The 13760-nt window shown below is 38.8% G+C and overlaps 1 protein-coding gene and 1 long non-coding RNA gene across 17 annotated transcripts in view; one reads left to right on the top strand and one right to left on the bottom strand.

The window, feature by feature from the left end:
- The window catches only part of LOC107222683 (muscle calcium channel subunit alpha-1), a 75745-nt gene that overhangs the window by 15527 nt on the left and 46458 nt on the right, over positions 1-13760 (bottom strand). For 13 of the 16 annotated variants that reach the window (XR_006904636.1, XM_046741302.1, XM_046741298.1 and 10 more), the window contains 3 exons: positions 11689-11796; positions 2540-2592; positions 332-478 (listed from right to left, as the gene is read on the bottom strand). Coding sequence is in view for 15 of the 16 variants with exons in the window: in XM_046741302.1 (XP_046597258.1) it covers positions 332-478; positions 2540-2592; positions 11689-11796 (308 nt within the window). In the remaining variant the exon portion in view is untranslated. The remainder of the gene's footprint in view (positions 1-331; positions 479-2539; positions 2593-11688; positions 11797-13760) is intronic. The other 3 variants (XM_046741307.1, XM_046741309.1, XM_046741310.1) reach the window with 1 other exon arrangement.
- Positions 9235-10352, top strand: LOC124294710. The gene is made up of 3 exons (XR_006904637.1): positions 9235-9829; positions 10036-10153; positions 10221-10352. It is a non-coding gene; the product is annotated as an uncharacterized LOC124294710 (long non-coding RNA).

Below are 13760 nucleotides of genomic sequence, written 5' to 3'. Positions count from 1 at the left end.
GTTAGCGTTGACGTAGGTGTATGGTTGAGCAGAGACTATAGATTCAAGTTGCATATACAGGTTAGCGCGTCCCAGGCGGAGGAAATTTAGATTTTGTATGAAATCAGGGTTTCATTGTAGTTAGTGTAAAGGTAGAGTCAGTCGTTGGATGGTTTGATAGTTGGATGACGTTTATATAGGTGTACATAATGGGATTAAGCCCGTTTTAATTGATAGCCTCTTTTCTTGCGATTAGTGTATGCACTTCACGCAAGTATTGCCTTTGGACATAGAAGTATATTAATAATCGAGTTAAGTTATGTAATAATATTCGTATAAGATTAATTCTTACGCGGGCCAGCCCTCGAACGTTGACACCGTGAACAGAGTCAGCATAGCTTTAGCAACGTTATCAAAGTGAAATGTATTCTGGTCCCATTTTCGATTCTCAACCGATGGCTTATTGATATCACCGTCGTCGAACGCGAGATACGTGCCTCTGAAAAAATCGAAATTTAGCCTGTATAAACGTTTTGATGCGAAATCAAGTTTTAATCATAACTTAATGGCTATCAATTAAAGTTCCCACATTCGTTCGCCAAATTATAGGTGCCCATACCTATAGTATAGCCGACATAGTGCGTATACCGGGAGTCGCTAGCCAAAGTGCTGACCCCGAGTCACGCAGTTACCGCCAGCGCCAACACATGCACAAATTTTCGTTCGCAGCATTTGTCTGTCACGCTCGGCTCCCGTAAAAGTTATGCTTGCGTTGGAGCTGGCTGTGCCGCGTAGCTGTGCTAAGTGGCTCGAAGCAGCACTTTCACCAGAGACTATCGGTATGCCTACATGTCTGCATATGCAAGTACACACGTGGACACGGATTCTGAGACGGCTAATTTCTTGGACAAGTTAGTTACGTTCGCTCTGGAGTATGAGCCCGCAGTGCCACCACCGGCCGATTTCGAAACAGCCGAAACAGTCATAACAGGCTCAATCTTTGCTAACATAACATAACGAAACAGTACAAAATTCAAATGCTCTGAGTTATGTTAACGAAAATTGAGTCTACTTCGCGACCGGCGGCGGTTGCGCTGCATAAAGGCTGGCTCTCCATTGCCAACATAATCGACTTGTCCAAAAATATGAATCGTCTCAGAATCGAAGTCCACATGTGTACAACGTAAAGTCATATACCGAGAGGAAACGATGAAACTTGGCAGGCTGAGTGACGGCGCATGCGCATAATAATCCAATCTATTCTGTATACCATAATTTAAATGTATATGGTATACTGTGTGAAGCCAAATTGCCGAATAAATATTATTATTATTGTTATTGTCTGTCGGGAAAAATCGTGCCGCGGTTTTTGTCTGGTAGAAGCAAAAAAATTGTCGATACGTTATTCGTATGTTTAGATAATGTAGCCACTGTCAAAAGGTATAAAAGTAGGATACCAACCATATTCTTGTACTCAAGTATGATAATTACAGCTACGACGACCATATTATATGCCAAATGGAACTGAATTTCGTGGCAGTAATGGCAGTAATCGTAGGTATTGCTAATGAAGCCAATAATTCTTATTCGTGCGGACAGCCGAGCCAACGTACACTTGGGGACAATGAATCTGAGACGGTTAATTTTGAAGTGAAAACTTCTTTAGTGCCGTTGGTGAAAATTTCTTTAATACGCGAGTGTTTTTAAACTCGATGAAACGAAGAATTATTCCACTCCTGGTACTTCATTCTCCTTATTCTCTCGCAGTTTAGTTTCTGAAGGTTTCACTTCTACCACGTGCGAACTGCAGACATGTTTTTTTTTTTTACTCTAGACAGTTATGTTGGCAATACAGAGAAACCTACAGCGCCATAGTCGGCCGAGCGCGAAACAAACTCCATCTCGACAAACATAACATAACCCATGACCGTCGAATCTAACCTTAGAATACCATGTTGGATTGACACGTCAACAAATCATTATCCACGCGGTATTCTAAGATTAGATTCGATGATCATGGGTTGTGTTATGTTTATTGAGATTGAGTTTGTTTCGCGCTCGGCCCACTATGGCGCTTCAGGTTTCGCTGTGTTGCCAACATAACTGTCTAGTGTAAAAAATTAGTCGTCTCAGATTCATTGTCCCAAAGTGTACTAGACACAGAGCATGAGATGTAAAATTCTCCCTCTTCATCGAGTGACGAAATGAAATTGTGCTGTTATGACGATTTGCAGCAGTCATCAGTTATCAGTTAGTTAACGATAAAATGGTGCTAAGCCTTAGCAAACCCCTGCATCAACTATTTAAGATCCGATATAATCTTTAAAAATTCGTTTGTCCTACATAACCTCCATAAACTGTGATTAACAGCTGAAGATGGTTTCCAACTCATTGCCTGCATGGAAAGATGACAAAGCTCACGTATGAGAAGTCGGCACTTAATCTACCAAGTCTGATTATATTATTGGCGAATGCGACTTCCAGAAGAAATGCGCACTGATAATAAGAACGGTTTCACTCATATGGTATAAACATTGCCTATCATGTGCATGGTACTCACTGGCAATCCAGTTCCGTCATTTTCGAGCGGTCGTTGCAGCGGAAAAATTTACCCTATAAACCAGACAAGAATTCGATTAATAACCACCGTATAACGGTAAAGATAATTCAACATCAAGCCCACAGAAGCCACTATCACAGCGTTAATATGATGTTTATAAATTATGTATACTATAATGAGAGTAATGAAAATTGAATGATACAGTGAAGAGACATTATTGACGAACGAAATTCAAAAATAAAAACATTCCTCATCTTAACATGCACACATACACACACACGCACGTGCGTGCGCGCGTGTGTGTGTATATATATATATATATGTATGTATGTATGTATGTATGTATGTATGTATGTATGCATGTATGTATGTGCGTGCGCGCGCGCGCGCGCGCGTGTGTGTATGTGTGTGTGTATATATACAACATGGCGGGCAATGAGGGATGCGTTACTTTTATGTTATACTCCATTCAGAAATGCTGCTGACTGTAAATATATGTATATGTATAAAACGCAATTTTGTTACTTGTACGACGATTATTTGTATTTAGATATGGTGCAGTGTATACATCCCATACAACCCGTAGAGTTTATTGCAGATTTATTATAACTAGTTTTTTCATAGACCCGTATAGGTAAAAATAAAGCAGGTGAGCGGTGTGATTATTCCAGTCGTCGTCGTCCTCGTCGTCATCGTCGTTGTCGTTCAGGTCGTGTGCGACAATACAAGCAATATGTGTATACATATACAACTGATACTACTGATGCTGCTTCGCCGAAGTTACCAGGAAATATAATATAATATAATACAGGATAATAGTCATCTGCATACACGAACATCGACAAGTTCTATTAAATATGGAAGATCTGGGCTGATCGACAGACGGTCCGTTTTACTGTAGCTTTAGTCATTAGCAGTAGTGTGATAAATCCCACGTGCAATGATAATTTGTCCACCCACTGATTTCAACTCTTCGGCATACGTTATATGTATACCTGTATGTACGAGATATAATTTTTCATGTATATTGCAGGCATATATGTATAAGGATAGACTATTTGGGTATATACGGGGGTTGTTTGGAATTATTTACGTCTGTTGAAGGGTTTTGAGCTAGACCTCTGTTTTACTAATGTCGGTGTTGATCGGTTGATCATGGTGATAAGATTTTGAGAGAGGGACCGTGTTTCAATAAAAATGATGGTCATTCTTGCATTATGCGTCTACATAATTTGCTCATTGTTCTTCACCCAAGCGCGTTGCCTTCAGCTGAATGAAATAAATGAAACTCTGATCAATTCCAAATTTAATATCCAGACTAGAGTGCAATATCAGTTGACACTACTATACCGATGATCTGCACGAGTATGGGAGAAAGATTAAATTATCTTCAGCAGTTCGAAATAAATGTATCTATTGATCCTTGATAATAACAGAAACAGCACGCTGCAGAAACTCACCCCATAAATGCTCTCGCATTATTCCGGCAAGCAAATGAATTTCATCAAAGAGCGCATAATCCGTTTTATAAACATAAATAACAATGTGCCGATACAATAGCTTTGGATCGGCAGAAACACACGTAGGCGTGCTACGTTCATGGTACTTGCGGATTTATGGTTTGAAAATACCGCTATTAAACATCGCGATGTCGGACACCACACTGTCGTGGAACTTAAATATTCTGTTATAATATAAATTTTTATCATCGAAAAATGTAAAATTTTTTATCGTTTTTATAACTATGTTGATTCAACTACCACTGGTTACCTGAACTGATTAGCCGATTTTCATCCAGCACAGTACTAAAGTCATCCTCAGAGTTACATAGCCTATAGTGTACTCAGTTCTTAGATAATCTCAAGGCTTAATGCCGCGCGACGGGCATGAAAAGCGTGAGCCGAGTTCAGAAGTTTTATTAATTGTGAATGATCTTGCCAATGTCTTTTCAACAGACCATTGAGTAACCCAGGCATGTAAAATATATTGCCTAGGACTATCGAAAATGGAAATATCTTGTTGGTCTCATTGTAATTTTGGCAACCATAAGTCTAAAAAGTCCTTCTGAAGAGGATTCTCTCCAAGGGATCGAATCGTCAAGTCGTTAAGGTTTGATTCGATTGACCGCTGCTACCAAGAAACATTTATATACATATGCATTAAAATGGTCAAAAATTTAGAGCGATATTTCTTATATTATTTATTTATCTCCCTCCTATTTTCAAGTAAATATTACGTGAATTAGTTGAGGAAGAATGCTTGACTCGGTATCAAACATTGGAGAAGATTTCAAATGTTTTTTTTTTTAATTGTTTCATCAAAATTGCATTTTGTTATGTTTTTTCTGTAGTTGGATTTTTGGTTTTTTTGATTAATTATTTAATTCTAATATTTAGAATACACTCATCGTGGATAATTTTTTATAAGTTCACTGTCCCGCCCACTGCATTTAGAGGTCGTAATTCTTAGGGGGTTCGCTAAAGATACTCAAGTATCTTGAATAGTTTTCATGTCATGCTCAAAACCCCTGCAACACTTGTCAATAAATCCAGGATACTTTAAATCGCAAGCTACTTCCCTCTTTCGTCTAAGATTTTCTAAACGGTCTGGGTTACTTTCCGTAGTAAGAACATCTGCAACGGGGGCAACCATTAATCACGTGATTCCTTTATAATCAATTTTAGACCCCCCTCTGCCCCTCCGTGATCACACATGAGGTTTCGGTGAACCCCCGCCCCCCTTGCCCGTTATCACGTGATTTTTCTCGCCCATCGACTACTCGCGTGCATGGGTTAAAAATGTGATAAAACCAATAAAAATCTCTAAATATACTCGGTGTTTTTAGAGAAAATGCACCAAAAAATACACGTGACATTGCCCGAGACCCCTCCCTTTTTTTCGAGTACTTCCCCCCCCCCCCCCCCCCCTCGTGAGTCTCACGTGATTAATGAGTGCCCCCGATTGCAAATATGAGGGTAACGCGAAAGGAGGCAAGGCTGATTGGTCCATGTGTATTAGACTGGTTCACAAAATCAACTATATTATTTTTTCAAAGTCACATGTTTAATAGTTCTAGAAAGAGGAAATGAGACGCCTGTTATAATTTCAGCCCTTAATGTTAATATTTAGTGGTTCCTGAACGCAATTTTCCATTTTCCATTTAATTAATACGAGAAAATAAAATCAATTATTTCTGAATTTAGTAGCTCAGTAACGAGGCAATGTACATAAATTTCTGACACACATTTTTGTAGGGAATTTAATGTTTTACAAAAAAGGTCTATTGCAACTTTTCGATAACCAAACTCTTTCAAAAGTTATTTTAGTCTAAAGTTGAAATAATTTAGGAATGTACTTTTTGGCAAGATTAACAGTGAAAATACTAGACTTATCATAAAATATTGCCGGTTTTTTTTTTGTCAAGCATTTCAACCGCTATAAAATCATGACATTCAATTAATTTGCAACTTGAGCAAATTTGTTCTGTTATTATTACAAGTAATAATACGTAATATACGAAATTCCACTTTAAAAGCACTTTTTTTTAACAAAAATTAATTTGCTTCAGTTGAAAATTAATTGAATGACATGATTTTATAGCAATTGAAATGTTTTACAAAATAAAAGACGCACTATATTTTGTGACAAGTCTAGTATTTTCGCTGTTAATCTCGAAAAACTGAATTTTCACGTAATTTAAAATTTAACGTTGGATAACTTTTTAAACAGTTTGGTTACGAAAAAATTATAAGAGACCTTTTTTGTATAGCATTGAATTCCCTATACAAAAATGTATCGGACATTTATGTGCATTGCCTCGTTGCTGATTGTGAGCTACAAAATTCAGAAATAACTAAAATTATTTTCTCGTGTTAATGTGATACAAAATGGAAAATTGCCTTCAGGAACCACCAAATATTAATATTAAGAGCTCAAATTATAACAGGGGTCTTACTTCCTCTTTCTATGGCTATTATATATGTGCATTTAGAAAAAAATCAATTTTTTGGACCAGTCACTTCAGTAGTCCTTGATATCCGAAGTAACGTCTCGCAAGATAAAATCATAGCTTTGACCTCTATGACATTCTTCAATTCAAAGCAGTTCCTTTAGTGACTCTAATATTCTGGTTTGTGGTAGTTTTTTTCAAATATTTCATATCCGGTAATCGTATACGTATTGAAATGCATGCTAATTGAACGTCTGTAGTATTCGCCGGTAGTACAAGTTGTTCTTTTCTGATTCAATAGCACATGAATGGTCGTTCTCGCTGGGCAATTATATATATACATATACATACATACATACGTATAGCCAGTTCCATGAAGCCGAAGATTATACTTTCGGTGAAAACATTAACAGTCGTGCAGCAGAATGTTTGGTACGACCATGTTCAAAAGCTAACCACAATTACGCATGCAGGAGTATAGGTATAAATTATTTACACCAGTGTGGAGATATTTATCATCTTGAGCAACAATAAATGAGTAAATTATATATTATGAGGTAGCCATGGCGTGCACCGTTCCCCCTTAACTTCTTCCCGATTACCCAGCTACTGAGAGGGTACAGAAAAGGCTATACACTCAACAGGAATACGCGACTCTGCTCCGGTCTCCCCTCTTCCAGGCTAGTATATTACACGTGCACGATGCGGGTACACTTGGAATAGCAATTGGGCTTGGTGCTTGTCAGGTACAACAGTGTATGCATGTATATACACACATACATATGTCGTACTGGAATTTGTGCGTTATACATAATGTACACTCGGAAAAAGTCGAATTTGACCCCCATGGCTTCAGCCGCTCCGAAATGGGGACCAATAGGTATGTACTTAGCTGACGAAGCAGTCTTTTTTTTTCTAATTTTCTGATAAGGATTCGTTTGTAAATCGATCGTAGGTACCTGTGAGTTAATTATAAGCGTTCCTGAGTAATCGGTTCAATTGTAATTAGTGAAATAAAAATCAGCACGTATTTCTATTGAACATCTTGAGACTGCTGCAGAAGCATAATGATTGTCGCTCATCCATTCTCTTCCTTGCCCCACTCGAGCCTAACCGCTCATGGGGACATATTCTATTAAGTATGGCGGGGGTTGGTGTGATTATGATTATTATATTCAGAAAATCACGAAAACACAGTTTATACGGTTAAGTACATGTTGGTGATACAGGGTTGGCACTAGCAGTCTCTAACCTGTAAAACCAGCGCGGCAGCGGTGCGTCAATCTCACGATTTTGTATACAGGTCTGGGAATGACCCTAATTTTCCAGTGGTGGGAAAGGCCCTCGTTCTGGGGCCAAATTGGTTGTTCTATCCACGGTTACACGGATAACGATGTATACAGAAGTGTGGCGTGTTATATTCATATACTTTGATATTTCACAATGGAAAAATTGGGATTAACAACGGTTATTTTATGCAGAATATTGAAACAATTTTTCTATTTGTACAATTATCTTGACTAAGTAATAGGTGTAATTGAATACAGGTAACTGGATCCGACAGAATTTGGTTTTTATTATAATTACTTATTTAGTGATTAGCTTTCGGCTTTGCCGTTTTATATTTATCTAGGACTGGAACTGTGGTTGATGGCTTTTGGTCGGATACCGAGAATAAGGTTATGTACCTACGGTTTGAAATAACCCTACCTGTGAGCGTTTTCGACGGCCAGAGTTCGAACGACAAAACTAGGTTTAAAATGAAGGCCTCCTCCGCCATCCACCGTTACCAGACCTGTACACAAAACCGTAGTTGAACCGACACCACGTGTGTTACCTGCCAGCGCTGCTAATTATCTTTCTTAAAAATGTCATATAGGTGAATCGGTTCAGGTTTATAGGAATCTCATCCGACCCTATCCTCTTTGGCTGGTCAGCATCTGGAGATATTCGTAACTTATCCACATGCATACGATCCGCACATATCCCTATGAACACCGGGTACAAAAGCATATAGGATGATCGACGGCAGATAGGCAACCGAAGTTACATATTACACGCAGTAAGTATTCCAGATGTAATTTTAGTTGCCTATCTTCTGGCGAGAAATCGCTCGCATGGTTAACCCTCGAGGAGCTCTCCCGGTATTCAACCCACTGAAAGTAGAGAGGTCGGGGGTATGCTTATGCATAGAATAATAAATGATGTTATGCACATGTGATTTCAACAAGTATTAATATATGCCGTATTAGTACCAGGCTTATAGTAGCAGATCCGCATTGAGGGGTTCGAATTTTCATACTTGCTTATAGATGATAAAACATAAGCGCCTGCGTTTATTTTTATGCATGTATGTACGAGCTATACAATGTGATATATGTATATGTGTATGTACATGAATAACTACGATATTATTCAAATGCCAATTTCTGGTTACAATTGTCATAAAATGGTTTAGCAGATGACGTTTGGAGGAGAACTATCGTGAGTTTTCTGCTAAAAACGAATCCCAGATGGCTCTTCAGTTTTTTTAAATTACCAACTCACTGCTATTGACGAGATGTATTATAAGTACTAGCAGGATTCTTTGGTAAGTTAGTAAAGTTTCTTCCGTCAATGTGGTGGCTAGGCAAGGAACATTCAAAGTCACTAACTTCCGCTACTGAAAAATTGAAACACATCTGGGAACAAGTGACTACTCGCATTACAGAACAGTACGTTCAGCATCTTGCGTAGTAGATTACATGTAATGCATACAACAGACTCCCGTTTGTCGAGCGAAGTAAAATGTATAATATACCACGCGTTTACGTTAGCGAGCCCGGTCAATATACAGAAGAACTTGTAAGATAGCTCGTAGATTGAGCCGATTGCATTTTCCACTAATAGTACTGGCGGGCATTGATTATCATACTCCACTACTAGAATGTTATTGCACGCCATGTGCAGGAGTAACCATTATGTCACGTCAATGCGCAATTCTACTAATGCAGTGTAGTATGTTATATTCGTGAAACAACAGAGCTATATGAATATTATGTAGCGCGAGAGAGAGAGAGAGAGAGAGAGAGAGAGAGAGAGAGAGAGAGAGAGAGAGAGAGAGAAAGAGAGAGAGAGAGAGCGATATGTAGATAGAAGAGGATAACGTTTGCGGCACATATGCCTCCTTCTCCCCGCTCATCTCGCAAATCTATTTTACTGAACGACACTTCCTCCACCTGTTGCTTATAGAATATGCGTATTCGCTTTTCGATGCGGTGCGGCTATATTTGTAGGTATTCTGTGACATGCATACACGTGTGTACACTGTATATACAAATTTTACACTCTGTTATTTGTATGTAAGTATACAATTTTTATTTTTATGATAATGGTAAAGTTAATCACTGTATTGCCCAAATTCCGGAAGCGTCTGAAAAAATGCATCCTGCATGCACTAAATCTAGAGCTGACAGATAAAATCTATCAAAAAGAAGAAAAAGATATTGCTGATTGATATGTGTACAAGTAAAAAAGTATGGTAAAAATATTGTATACTCTGTTGTAGAGCTGGTGAAAGGAGGACGGAGAGCGGAAGGAAGAGAAAAAAGGCGCTGTAAGGCAATACAACATTCAAAAGATAATTGTCATGCAACTGGACTCAAGTCTACGTATAATACATATAGGTATATCTATATGCGTGTATGAATAAACACGGAACATTCTTCGCTCATTATTTATTTCACATTACAGGGCATAGACGAGTAATGAGTACATGCATAATACCCATACATGTATCTAATAATGGTAAATTTCGAGTATGCGTAACCTGGTTGAATCGAAACTGACCCCACCGCTGAAGGTTGGCACCGGCAGCCTCTAACGAATGCCAGCAACGCGTCCAGCCATTGTGGCGTGTGTTATTCCATTGAGCATATGTTGGAAGCCAACGCCGCCAACCTTCCTCATCAAATTTGGCGGGGGGGGAGGGGGGGGCAGAGTCGACTTTACTCAGGTGTAATATGTTTTTACCCCTTGCCTAGAGTTACGCTTAAGATGTTCTTGAACCATGGGGTGAGCTACCGATCCAATAGGATGATCAATGGTTTTGTGATATGAGCAAGGCTGTAGTATATGCATGCTTATTGATATACCTATATTATTCACATAATTGTAACACGGATGGGAAATTTAGGTCAATTTCGTGATTTGGCAGTTGTTTCATACTTTGACGTGGCATTCGAGTTACTTTATTCCGTCGCGTGCAACGGGGACGCTGCATGGCATGATAACAAGTTTTCATAAAAATCGGTACCTTCGTTTAGGATGCGACTGAGCCTTAGAGTATGTAGACGTGGAGGAGGCCTCTTGCCCGAAATGTGTGAAAAAATAGACGGTAACGGTGACATGATAACCTATAACTTTTCTCTATCCAAGCCTGGAGCGTAGCGTAGTAAATTCAGTGCCTGCGTTCGAAACGGAATTCCAGGTTGGTATCGAATTCTCAAAGACTGCATATTGCCTTCACTATAGTATAATATTATAATTTATTGCAATATATTTAATTATAATATTCTGCTACAATGTGTTCAAGAATTGGAAGTGGAGATCATTATAGATTTGATTTCTTTCGCAAGTTATTTATAAGGAATCAAAAGCAATAGGCTTTTCGATCGTTTTATCTCGAAAATTGAACGGATCTTTTGTACCTCAAATAAGTACATGTTTTCGATTCTACAGTATATATTTCATCGATGACGATTTTCCTCTTTACGAGTCATAACAAACTGCATGGATAAAGTTGTTCTACCAAGCGGTAGGAAATGGATTATGCAATAATCAAAATTTACCACTTTCACTACTCATTTAAACTCTCAAAGTTCATCAAAGGTCCCTCGAGAAAACTTCCGATAACTAGTAACTACAAAAAATTTGGGTTACACGTTGGTCCTTGGCCGTAAGACCATGTACCTTACCAGAGGGCTGGCTTGAATCGCCGCTTAATATAATACACGAATAAAAGGCGTCGCACGCACTCGCTAATGATGCTTATACTTGATACGTGTAAATATGCCGGTTGATTTTGTGCTGAACCACGCCAAAGCACGAATACGACTTCCTTGTTTGTAGGTACCTTGCAAGGATCGGGAGGAAAAGCTGGGAGCTCGTGGTGATAGTAATGGTGGTTGGGTTTGGGATTTAATTTTTTATTTTGTTTTACCTTAAAAAGTTGCACCCCGATAACAGCAAACATGAACTGTAGGAGATAGGTGACCAACATAATGTTGCCAATAGTTTTAATGGCAACAATCACGCATTTCACTACGTACTTTACGTAGTTCAGGTATCAGGGCAGGTGGGCAGGTGGTCAGAGCGGTCAGATCGGGCAAGACGGAGCGATGATTGAAACAAGAACAGGTAGCGTTAGTAATGTATACATGTGTTTACACATAAAATAACGTGTAGCATATAGATATATATTCTTCTATTCTTTCATATACATACAAGTATATATTTCTGTAATACGTATGTGTGTGGTTGAATGAATATGCATATATGTATATTGTACATACATGCAGTATACATTATACAGGGTGAGCCATCCCATGGGTCAAAAATTGGAGGATCTTAATTGACAGAAAAGCTATGGGATCCCTCCAAATCAATACCACTCTAACGTGATTACTTTTACTGTTGATACGTATAATACTTTGCTATGAATTGCGCGCGTAACTTCACGTAACGAAGCTACTCCTCGCCACATGAGGCGACCCACTCTGTATATAAGTATTATGCATGAGTATTTTATATATGTACCCAGGAAATGTGGTCAAAGTTAGCCGGATGAGCAAATCCGTTGAATGCACGAGCTTTTTCATCTTCTCGTGTCGGCTAACTACCTCAAACTTCAGTTATCAAGCGCGGTTCATGGGGGTTATGTAGGCGGTGCGAACTGTTCTAGTTCCAACAGATCTCAAATGATATTGATGTAGTGATTTGAGAAAACTTGGCAATTTTTCATCGTTAATTGACCAGTCACTGATCACTGCTACGAGTCATCATAACAATGTAATCTCAATTCGTCACCTGACGCTGAGGATTTTAATAAGTCATACTCTATTTAGAGTAAGTTGGGTCCCCTGCCTTTAAGATGAAAATATTGACGCCGCACGATCTCACCGACCAATCTAGAGTTCGATGGTTTTGCGCGTGCGCAAGTCGGTCACTCAGCCTGCTAAGTTTCAACATTTCCTCTGGGCTATACATATAATATATATATCATAAATATATAAATATGCACACACACACACACACACACACACACACACGCACGCACGCACGCACCTATTATAGGCAATATTATTCTGAAATCATCGTACGCAATATTTGCATTTTTCTGCAGAGAAATCATGCCTGTACCCATGCACGCACGCAGGTAGGCAGTATAAATGATACAATATTTACTGCACGTGTCGTATGTAAGTGAGGTTTTACGTCGCGCGAATGTGTTCGTACTAGGCTAAAATTCAATAAAATCTTGTACGATGCACTTATGCAATACCAATATTCCAGTATGAGGTAGTATACGAGTGACAAGTACATAACAATATCGTTTACACGTCGGCAGACAGACCACAATGTCCTTGACTGTGAATAAAAGTAGAGCATTCGCCACGATGCGCGAAATGGAGGTTGAAAGTCTCCAAGAAAATTTGATGGCCATAATCAAAACGCGTAATATTTTTAAATCCAGTTTCATATTTCACGCGGTAAAAGATCGTCATGAGAGCTCGATATCCTGATTCATTAAAGACTGTCATGAAACCACTGTAATCCCTTTAAAAATGTATCGCCCCTCCTATTCAGTAACATGGGACACAGAGTTTCGGTACATGTCCATAATCCATTAGATGTCATTGATAGATCATCGCTCCGTAATTAGATTTAGCAATGCAAGCAAGGGCGTCATCAAGAGTGGAGGGGGGGGAGGGGGGGCAGCTGCGCTCTCCGAGGTTCGAAAAAATGTAGATAGGAAAACGAGAATAAAACGAAAACAGTGTCATTCGAAAATGACGCTAAAAGTATACACTGAGAAAAAAATATGGTTGAATCAAACAAAAGTATGATCATTTCGGATGGGTCGGCTCGAATTGAATGAAACAGATCTCCATTCAGACCGATAAGTTACGATTCGGATAAACAAATGCTCAGGTCAAGTGAGAAGATGTTTTGTTAGAATCACGGAGCCTAGATATGAGAAGAACGATCGACATACATTTTTTGTCTTTATTA

This window comes from Neodiprion lecontei, chromosome 5, assembly GCF_021901455.1.
Source record: "Neodiprion lecontei isolate iyNeoLeco1 chromosome 5, iyNeoLeco1.1, whole genome shotgun sequence".
Classification (NCBI taxonomy): domain Eukaryota; kingdom Metazoa; phylum Arthropoda; class Insecta; order Hymenoptera; family Diprionidae; genus Neodiprion; species Neodiprion lecontei.
The sequence above is the reverse complement of the archived record's forward strand: the minus strand, read 5'-3'. Positions and strand labels throughout refer to the sequence as shown.